Source organism: Silene latifolia, unplaced genomic scaffold, assembly GCF_048544455.1.
Source record: "Silene latifolia isolate original U9 population unplaced genomic scaffold, ASM4854445v1 scaffold_88, whole genome shotgun sequence".
Classification (NCBI taxonomy): domain Eukaryota; kingdom Viridiplantae; phylum Streptophyta; class Magnoliopsida; order Caryophyllales; family Caryophyllaceae; genus Silene; species Silene latifolia.
Genome location: NW_027413793.1, coordinates 254,596 through 265,141, shown reverse-complemented (window position 1 = coordinate 265,141; position 10,546 = coordinate 254,596). Strand labels below are relative to the sequence as shown.

Genomic DNA, 10,546 nt, shown 5'->3' with positions numbered 1-10,546 from the left:
TACCCTCTCTAATCAACCACATACCCTACCACCCATCACCACGATCCCCCTCCTCACCAACCTATCACCACCGCCGGCGGCGGGCTCCACCGCAAATGCCCTCATGCCGATAAACCTTCCTACTGCCACTTCATTAAACACCCACAACATTCTCTAAGACCCTAACCCACTTCACCCATCTACCCCACAAACCCAACTCACATACCCCAACTACACCTCACCACCGTCATATCACCTTCACAGTCGCTGCCTATACCAATACACGCCTCGTCCTTCACCCAATAAAAAACCCATCAACCCAAAACTCTTAGCACCACCACCCACCCTCACCTTTACCACATAATTCGACCAGACCACCGGCAGCTATTAAGCCACCATGGCTTGAGCTGAACAGCAACCCCGATACCAACTCGCTCAAATTCAACGCCAGATTACAAGCAGCTCAGAAACGGCACTGCTATGAACAGTGAACAGTGAACTGCGACGGAAATTCCGTCGCAAGTCCATCTTTTGCGACGGGTTTCTGCGACGCTTTGATCCGTCGTAGATTTTCCTGTGCAACGGAATTCCCGTCGCAAAACTAAATTTTGCGACGAAATAAAGCGACGGATTAAATTCGTCGCAATTCCGTCGCAAGTTCTGTTTTTGCGACGGGATTGGCATATTTGCGACGGAGTTTTCCGTCGCTATGGAACCTTTTCTTTGTAGTGAACCAGATTACAAGCAGCTTAGAAACGGCACTGCTCCGACCACCCCCTATATCCACCACATATACCTCATCACTGCATACAACTAATTAAAAAAATCACCACGAAAAGCGGTGGTGCAGTGCACCGAGGAGTCGAGAGAGCATGTATGGATTGATTAAATCAAGGCGAATTCGTACCACCCGGTGATCGATTGGTGGCCGGTGGGTTATGACGTGGTGCACGGAGTGAGAGCATGGCGGTGGAGAGTCAGGTGATTTTTGTCGATGGGTTCGAAATCGCGCCATCGCTGCTGTTGCTGCTTGTTTACCGAGTGAAGAGGATCAGAAGAGGCCACCGTGATGTATGCGTAATGCGTGATAAAGTTGCAGCACGGTGGTCAGATTGATTGAGGGCTGGTGAATGAAGCTATGGTTGGTGATTGCGCCCGATTTGATTGGTAATGTGGGTGTGTCTGTGGGGGGATAGGATAATGGGGTGAGCAAAGGGTGGTAAAGGGTAATTAGTAAGGGTAAAATGGTCAATTCGTGAGATTTGGTATTGAGCATGAAAGAAATGAATTTTTTTGGTATAAGTTTTGAAAGAAATTTATCTCAGGTATAAGATTTGAAAAAATGTGTTATACTGGGTTAGGTATAAGTTATCAATTTACCCTAAAGTTAATTGCTTTTGTCTAGCCTTTTAATTAAATGATATAGATATAGATATGAACTAGTATTGGTGCCCGGCTTCGGGCTACCTCTACTTACCATTAATTATTTTTTCATTAAATAAAATTACTTAGGGCTTGCTTGGAATGGGAGTAATTATTAAGGGAGTAATGAGATGGGAGGAGATTGGTGGTTAGTGGTGGTTGTAGAGGGTGGAAAGAGGAGGTGAGGGAGGAATTATTACCTCCACAAGAAGGTAATGCATTACTTGAGGGGGGAGGGGAGTAACAATTACCCCCTTAATGGAGGGACTTTTACACTATATTTCTCCATTTCTATCCATTTCTATCTCCAACTTCCATCGCTTCCCTTCATTTTTTAGTTCATTTTAGCTCTATTACTCCCTTAAATTTTACTCTCATTCCAAGCAAGCCCTTAAAGTTGCATAACCCATAAATTTATCATTAATATATTTTTCTATAACATATCCTAAAATTACGATGAAATAAATTTTGAGACAAATTCACTACTCCCGCTATTAATATTTTACTCTTATTAATGAAACGATAGTAATAACATTTCACTACTTACCCGTAATCATTGTTACTTTCACTACTCTCACCGTAATTTTTGTTACTGTCACTACTGCCGCATTAATATTGATAATTTCACTACTCTCGTTGTAATTATTGTTACTTTCACTTTTTCCGCATTAATATTGATTATTTCAGTACTCACGTTGTTGTTTCTACCACTTTCACTAATCTCGCTGATAATATTGGTACTTTTACTATTCAAATGAGTGATTACTATCATATAACTATATCCAATGTTACTAGAATTCTTTTTTTTTTTACTGACGAAATTACTTTTACAACTTAGGCATGCAATTTTAAGATGATTATATATTTATATAAATATATTACATATATGCATCAAATCAAATCGAAAGAATTATGCAATATTATATATTATGGAATCTAACTTGAATTATTTATAACCTACTTATATTATATTTTTGTATGTTAAATAATTAACATCTCTATACATCTAATAAATTATAAAGTTTAATAAAATTGTATAGATTTATAATTTAATATATAATTTTATGATGATAATAATTAATACCATAAGTGTGCATGTTTATATTAATTAATTATTTTATTTTAAGGAAATTGACCATCTTCTAGTCTTCTATAAATATTTAGGAAAATTACCAAGCATTTTCTTTCTTTTAGTCTCCTTGGAATTGATCATCTTAATTCATTATTTTATTTTAAGGAAATTGACCATTTTAATTAATTATTTTATTTTAAGGAAATTGACCATGTTTAGTCTCTTACAAATGTTTAGGAAAATTACCAAACTTCTATATAATTTAATTTTAACCTAAACTATATAATATTTGCATTGAGATCCTTTAATCGGGTCCACCACACGGTGCTAGTGATTTAAAACACTATATAGTGTAATTAATTTGTACAACTTTCTTTAATTACATATAGTATTGATGTGGTTCTGATACCACTTGTTAGATATAATCCGACTAAATTGAAGAGCAGAAGCGTACCAAATTAATAATTTGTCCAACTATATTAATAATCAGCCCTAAAATAACCTAACCCGAATGGTACTCAAATAATCAATTTGCCGGGTGTAGTTGGAAGAGTTGATTGTGATCTGTCTGTGAGCATGAGTAGGCGTTTAAGCGAAACGTGAGAGTAATGAGTTTGAGAAAATAAAAGGGAGAAAAAAGGGGAATGGTTGTCAGGTGTAGTGTGTGGAGACTGGAGATCAGTAGATCCACTCCATCCAGATTCCAGACCAATACTAAATTACTACTCCCGTATTATCGATTTCCTTTACTTACACAGTTACACCAATACCCACTTCTCTTTTCCTTTCTCTCTTTTCTGCTTCTATATACTCACCTCATCTCAGCCTTTCACTCTATTTTTCCTTTGCAACTTTTTTGGTTTTGATAGTTTCTGCTAAAATCTTGATGCTTTTCTACATTTCTTCTGTTGTATGCCTTTTCATTGTTTAATTTGCGATTTATTGTCTACTCATTTGCAGATTTCAGCTTATTTTTGTAACCCATTTGTAGAATTTGGTTAATTCTGAGCAATTTTACTGGAACCTGATACTTACTGTAGGAATATTGGGAGGGCTGTTTTTGAAATGGGGTGCTCTTCATATTCTTGGGAGTCCTTGATTTGATTAAAACCCCTGAAAATTTTAGTGGATTGGTTCAAGTTTTATGCTCATATTATTGTAATTGGTGCTTAAGAATGGAAGCAGTAGTTGTTTGATTGATATTGATATAGATATTGTAATTGGTGCTAAAGAAAGATGGAGGATTTATCCAAGTATGGTCACAGTCCAGTTCATTTGGCTGTTGTTCGTCGAGATTACGCGGGTTTAAAGCGAATAATTGCATCACTCCCTAAATTGGCCAAGGCGGGTGAGGTGACTAATGAGGAGGAGTCTGTTGCTGCCGAGTTAAAGGCGGATGAGTTCTCGGCTATGGTAGATCGACGTGATGTTCCTGGCCGCGAGACTCCTCTGCATCTTGCTGTACGCCTCAGGGATCCAATATCAGCTGAGATTTTAATGGCTGCTGGTGCTGATTGGAGTTTACAGAATGACAATGGTTGGAATGCTCTTCAAGAAGCTGTCTGTTCCAGAGAGGAACAAATTGCTATGATTATTGCTAGACATTACCAACCCCTTGCTTGGGCCAAATGGTGCCGAAGGCTTCCTCGTATTATCGTCTCCGCTTCTCGAATCCGTGATTTCTACATGGAGATATCATTTCACTTTGAGAGTTCTGTTATTCCTTTCATTGCTCGGATTGCACCATCCGATACTTACCGTATTTGGAAGCGTGGCTCTAATCTCAGGGCTGATATGACCCTTGCTGGCTTTGACGGCTTTCGTATTCAAAGGTCGGATCAGACATTTCTATTCCTTGGGGAAGGTTACACTTGGGAAGATGGTAATGTGTCCTTACCTAAAGGCTCCTTGATTGTCCTTGCTCATAAAGAGAAGGAAATCACCAACACATTGGAAGGAGCAGGTGCCCTACCATCAGAAGCTGAAGTTGCTCATGAAGTAGCTATGATGTTTCAGACTAATACGTATAGACCAGGGATTGATGTTACACAGGCCGAACTCATTTCGCAATTGAATTGGAGGAGGCAGGAGAGGTCTGAGATGGTTGGCAATTGGAAGGCTAAAGTATATGACATGCTTCATGTAATGGTTAGTGTCAAGTCAAGGAGGGTTCCTGGTGCAATGACCGACGAGGAGCTCTTTGCTACCGATAATGACCACAAGCTTGCTAATGGGGTGGAACAGGATGATTTTGATGAGATATTAACTCCTGAAGAAAGAAAACAGTTAGACTCCGCCTTACACGTGGGTAATTCCGAGGGTTTTGGAGATGGTGATGACCAAGGTGATGCAGTTTGTCATGAAAATGGTGAGTACAACAGTAGTAATGGCAGAGAGAAGAAAAGTTGGTTTTCAAAGATTGCTCCTAAAGGCGGAAACCATAAACAGGTAGACGTTCAAAAGGAGAACATGGATGATGCCAAGAAGAGGAAAGATAAAAGTAGTAAAAAGCATAAGAAGAAAGGGACCTCGGGTGAGTCTAAGCATGAGAGCGAATACAAGAAGGGGTTGAGACCTGTTTTGTGGTTGACGCCAGATTTTCCTTTGACGACGGAGGAACTGCTGCCTTTGCTAGATATATTAGCCAACAAAGTTAAGGCTGTTAGGAGACTTCGGGAGCTTCTAACTGCTAAGCTACCTCTTGGCACATTTCCTGTTAAGGTAATGCCGCGGTTCAGTTTTTTTTTTTTTTTTTTCTAGCTGTATTGCTGCATTGAAGGACTGCATGCTTTAACTCTGTCTGAATGATTTCTGCTATTCGTAGTTTTTATGTCGGAAATTTTTGTTCCCAGTATATCCATTTTGTGTGAAATCTCTATATTTAGGTCCAATAGTCTGACTTCTCTCTGCTCAATCTTTAAGATCGGAAAAAGTAACTGCTAAACCTGTTTAGAAAATAGCTTCTGAATTTCTGATATGAAATCAAGAACCATTTTCCCATGGTTTATCATCTGAAAAATATAGGTATTTGGGTATAGTAGTGAAACGTCTGATATGAAATCAAGAACCATTTTCCCATGGCTTCTTTATGGTATTGGAAGTCTTTCGGCTGAAGCATTTAATCTTTATCGTTCAATGTTCAGATTAATGGGTTTTCTGGCAAAGAAAACAGACTGTTTCGGGAAAATGATTCCAAAATTTCGATTGGTTGTCAGGTCTTATGCTTCTTAAAAGTTGTTAGTTCTTCTTCAGAAAAAGTAGCAGTAATCCTTCTATGTGTCAGATCTTAATACTTCTCAGATTGGGTACAAGTTGAGGAGGAGGGTTCCTTGCATATCTTTCCTATATTAGAAATATATTAATTTGTCCATCCATTTCCCTCTGAACGAACCTACTATTCAAACAAGGGATATAACATCCCTCCTTTTAGCCTCTCTTCCCTTTCCCACTGAATCCGTCCAAACAAAGCCTACATACTATTAGTAATTGTATATGATAAGAGTAAGAATGAGTGTTTGCACTAAGGAGAAGGTAGGGATAACTTTCTCCTTGCAAGGGATTGATTGGGTTGGGGCTAGTTGTTGTGGAGGCCTTTAGGGTATGAGGGAAATGCAAAAGAATATAGGAGGCATGGTTCAAAATCTCGGCCAAATTGTATCGGATTTTTACTCTACTGATAGAGATATCACCCGAGATTAACCGCCATCCGTCCGCGATGGCCAATTAAGGACTGATTATACGATACCGAGATTTTGAACCATGATAGGAGATATTGGAGGGATGGGTACAAGTACACGAAGAGAGTAATAAATAACTCATAATCGGAGGCAATTGTTTCCCACCATTCCCCTAGGGTAATGCATTACCTTCATTGGTCGAAATGAGCACTAAGCGGCTAAGGCATGAAACTCGAGTAGGGTCTATTGAGGGAGTAAGTTACCGTTGGGTGCGGAATATATTTTATGTCAGCTGGTTGATTGTAGAAGGGCTGTTGGAATTTTGTCTTTCTAAATCTGTGGATTGTGTACAAGGCTTAAGTAGCTTATGTCATTTAATGAGATCCATATTACCAAGTACCCTCTTTATTAAAAGTGTCTTTCTTAACCAATGGTTATAAATGAGACTGGATGATATGTAGAGCATATATCTGCTATCAATCATATAACTTGGCAAGATAGGATCCAACTGTCTTTATCATAAGGGGGTTGGAATCTAACTCCGTCCGTATATATGTGCATTTGGCTGGTGACAATGTGATGATATGCCAACTAATCATCGCTAGTTCATGATAGAGTGGTGTTGAATGTTTTTCTGAAATTCCTCAAAACACCTTAGTATTGTATTTTGTGTAGAGAATCTAAAGTGCCTTCCTTTTTCTGATTCCACCCCTTTCCAAGTCCTGGTATTAAATCACAGATTGATCATGAATCGCGTTAGAGCATACTATGATGTGGTGGACCGATGGATGTTGAATGTCATGTTTTGTCACGTCTTAATTTTGTATCGGTCACTCAAGTGATATCGGCCTCGTATTGGCTGTAATAGTCTTCATGTATCAGTCTTTTCTGTCAAATATTGGCCATGTTGGTCAAATGTCAGTATCTTGTGGCAGCCCTGTACACAAGGGAAAATATTGTCACAGTCGACTGAGAATCTCTTATGAACAGCTCGTGTGTAACATAGTAGCATAACAGCCAATATTTGGTACTATTGCTATAGTAAAAACTAGGAATGAACCATCATTCAATAACCAGTCATGTCATTTTTATTTTTATTTTGAAAAGAACGGCTTATTACTCTCAATTGGTGACGATAAAAAAAGAACAATGATTACTTTTTTCTGGTGCTCACTTGTTAGGATCATCTGTTATGATGAACTATTGAACTGCATGGCATTTGAGATTTGTCTTATGCTTCCGTACCTATACCTCCCTTTATACAGGTTGCCATCCCAATTGTACCAACCATTAGAGTTGTAGTCACCTTCACAAAGTTTGAAGAGCTGCAACCAACTGAAGAGTTTGTCACACCACTTTCAAGCCCAGCCCATTTCCAAGACTCCAAGACCAAAGATTCTGAAGGGTCCACCTCGTGGATCTCGTGGATGAAAGGGAGCCGTGGTGGGATATCTAGTGACAGTGAGAACCAAAGTCACCGGTATAGAGATGACATGGATCCTTTCAGTATACCGTCAGACTATACTTGGGTCGATGCCAATGAGAAGAAACGTCGAATGAAAGCTAAGAAGGCTAAGAGCAAGAAGAATCGCAGACCAACTGTGCCGAAAAATGGGGACGCCAGACATAACTTGAATCACAATGCAGAGTAACTTCAAAGGAAAGATATATTTCAAGTCAGGGCCAACCCACTTCGAACCCAAGACTAGTGGGTCCACTTCGAGGTGAAGGTAAATGCTCTCACTCATGCGCTTGTTGACCCAATGCGCTTTGTCGCGTTCGTGTATTGTTGTGCTGTTATGGTATGTGATATCCATAAGAAGAAATATCCATGTTTCATTAGTTTATGCATCTTTCTAACTTTTTCCCTTTTCTGATTTTTGTCTGTTCCCACAAATGTATTGGTTGGTGTTTGTATTCATTTTGACAGCACTAGTGTAGGAAACATATTAATGCTTCTTGGTGATGTATCAATATTTTCCCAGGCTTCTGTATTTGTCAAATTGTTACACCTGTAGTTTTGATTAATTAACATCTTTTTTTTTTCTCTTCGAAAACTTAGACGTACACTAAGATGGAGTATGTATCTGTTTGTGAAATGTGAATATTACTACATGTTCTCTTATCAGCGAATTTAGTCGTGCATCGGAATGGGGGTGGGGGTGGATTTCGCATAATACTCACTCGATTGCCAACCCTGCCTTGCATTGCACCTGTGTCGCCTATACTAATTTACTTAAAATTATGTCTACTAAATATTTGGATGAGAAAGTCAAAATAACCCAAGTGGTGCTTCGCTACTACGGTTTCATCCGTGTATTCAGACTTCTCCCATTTCCGGAGCATGACACTTAGGGTGTGTTTGGATAGCGAAAGTGGAGGGAAAGGGAGGGGAGGGGGAAGGAGGGGAGGGGGAAGGAGGGAAGAGAAAGGGAGGTAAGGGAAGGGGAGGGCAAATGGGGAGTGGGTGTTTGGATACAATTTCCTTCCAAATCTTGCTTATTGTGGAGAGATTTTGATTTGCCTTGGAGGAGGGAAAATGGATCCCTCCAAATCTCTCTCCCTCCATTTCCTTCCACCCTTATTTGCTATCCAAATAAGGGATTTTAAATCCCCTACTTCCCCTCCCTTTCTTTTCTCTCCAAATCACTCAATCCCAACACACCCTTAGTTTTTTTTACAGGTATAAAATGTAATCAGTAGAATAATTTTACTTTTATTAAGCTACTAACATCACACCGCACCTATAAATCTATAATGAATAGCTGTAAAGTTAGTTTTGAGAAAAAATAGTAGCATGATGTTGGACTAAAGATATTTGTTTTTTTTTGGGATTATGTGATCTCATAGACAAAGTCACTCGATTGAGTTAATTCCATGTTAGTCGACCCCAAATCATGTTGAGTAGTTGTATGACGACCCTTTTTTTCATCATAGCCTTGGCTTTTTGGTTTCGGACAGATTATCCCTAAACCTTTAATCTGACAGTTTCAAGGATTAAACTCACACTAGTTTTAAACCCGTGAAATTCACGGGATTACAATTTAATCTGTTTATAAATAACATGTTTGTATAAATTTCAAAAATTAGTAGTTATGATTTATACAAACAATCATTGGAAAAGTAATAACAACGAATTAGGGTTGGGTATGTGTTATATAATATTTGTTGTTTAAATTTAATACTATAGTTACTACCTCCATTCAACTCCACTTTGCAAGTTTCTCTTTTGACACTATTCACAAGCGGACATTCAACTTCAATTTTCTCTTGATACATAAGTTAAAATATATTCATGTGGGATCTTATTTGATCCGTCTTTAAGAGTACATTAAAAATATCTAACTTTTATAATTTTTGCAAATACGTAGCGAAAAATATTTACCGCGTAAAAGTCGCGTTGGCAAACGTGATAAAGCAAACATGTAAAGTGAAGTTGAATGGAGGGAGTATAACTTATGAGTTTAAGAAAATACCCCTATTAAATATTATATTATAATCCGTACAATTTATTTAAAATATAATACTTGTCATGAATGGTATGTGGGAATGGTTATTACATTAGCCATTTAAACTCAAAAGCTTGCCCCGACCCGTAAATCCGATTTGACCCGTAACTTGACCCAACCCATGCGGATCGACCCGCTTTTTCAGGTCTAGGACCCAGAAAATCTTGACCGTAAACTAATTTTAAAATCAATGTTATATAATTTTTATATCATTTAATAATAAAATAACTTTATTTTTATAATCTTTTGATATAATTACGATATGTAATTAATATAATTATATTATTAAAATTAAATATGATTTACTTTTAAAAGGTATGTTTTTTTGCTGAAAATGGTGAAATAAACGACGTTATAAACTTTTATTTGACCCGTATTTTGATCCTGACCTAACCCAAGACCCAGTATATATTTGACCAAGTCGGTATCCGACTCAACCCGTATTCTGACCCGCCCGTTTGATAGGTCTATAAGTCCATTTCTTGTTCATTTTGTCTATTTAATCTTTTTTAATAACATATTATTTTTTGAAAGTTATTACGCGTTTGATTATTATACTTGATCTACGTTACTCGGACTCGTTTGCACGTATCGGACATGACACGGAGTCGGAGTATCGGATACGACTATTTTCTGCTAAGTGTTAAGTTTTTGTGTCTAAAATGAATAGTCTATCCTAAGTGTCGTGTGTATCCGAAAAAATATGTATCGGATGCACTATACGACAACTAAGTGAAGCGTCAGAGTAACATAGACCTTGATACATCAAACTATTCTAAAAATATAAAAATTCTTAAGAAAAAAAATAGAAGTACAAACGGTCTATTATTTTTTAAGATAACTTTTTTTTAGTAACTCTATTATTTATGATTCCATTTGAAAAGACG

The 10,546-nt window shown here is 37.8% G+C and overlaps 1 protein-coding gene across 1 annotated transcript; it reads left to right on the top strand.

Annotated features, from left to right (window-relative positions):
• The first annotated feature begins 3,019 nt into the window (after window positions 1-3,019).
• LOC141640536 (uncharacterized) lies at window positions 3,020-8,150 on the top strand. Its single transcript, XM_074449304.1, has 2 exons — window positions 3,020-5,194; window positions 7,416-8,150. Exons 1-2 carry the CDS (start codon window positions 3,710-3,712, stop codon window positions 7,800-7,802), a joined length of 1,872 nt encoding a protein of 623 aa, XP_074305405.1. The 5' UTR covers window positions 3,020-3,709; the 3' UTR covers window positions 7,803-8,150.
• The last annotated feature ends 2,396 nt before the right edge of the window (window positions 8,151-10,546 follow it).

Coding starts and splice junctions, on each gene's coding strand:
- LOC141640536 (XM_074449304.1), top strand. CDS start 3,710: ATGGAGGATTTATCCAAGTATGGTCACAGTCCAGTTCATTTGGCTGTT. Junction 5,195..7,415: donor TTGGCACATTTCCTGTTAAG/GTAATGCCGCGG, acceptor CCCTTTATACAG/GTTGCCATCCCAATTGTACC.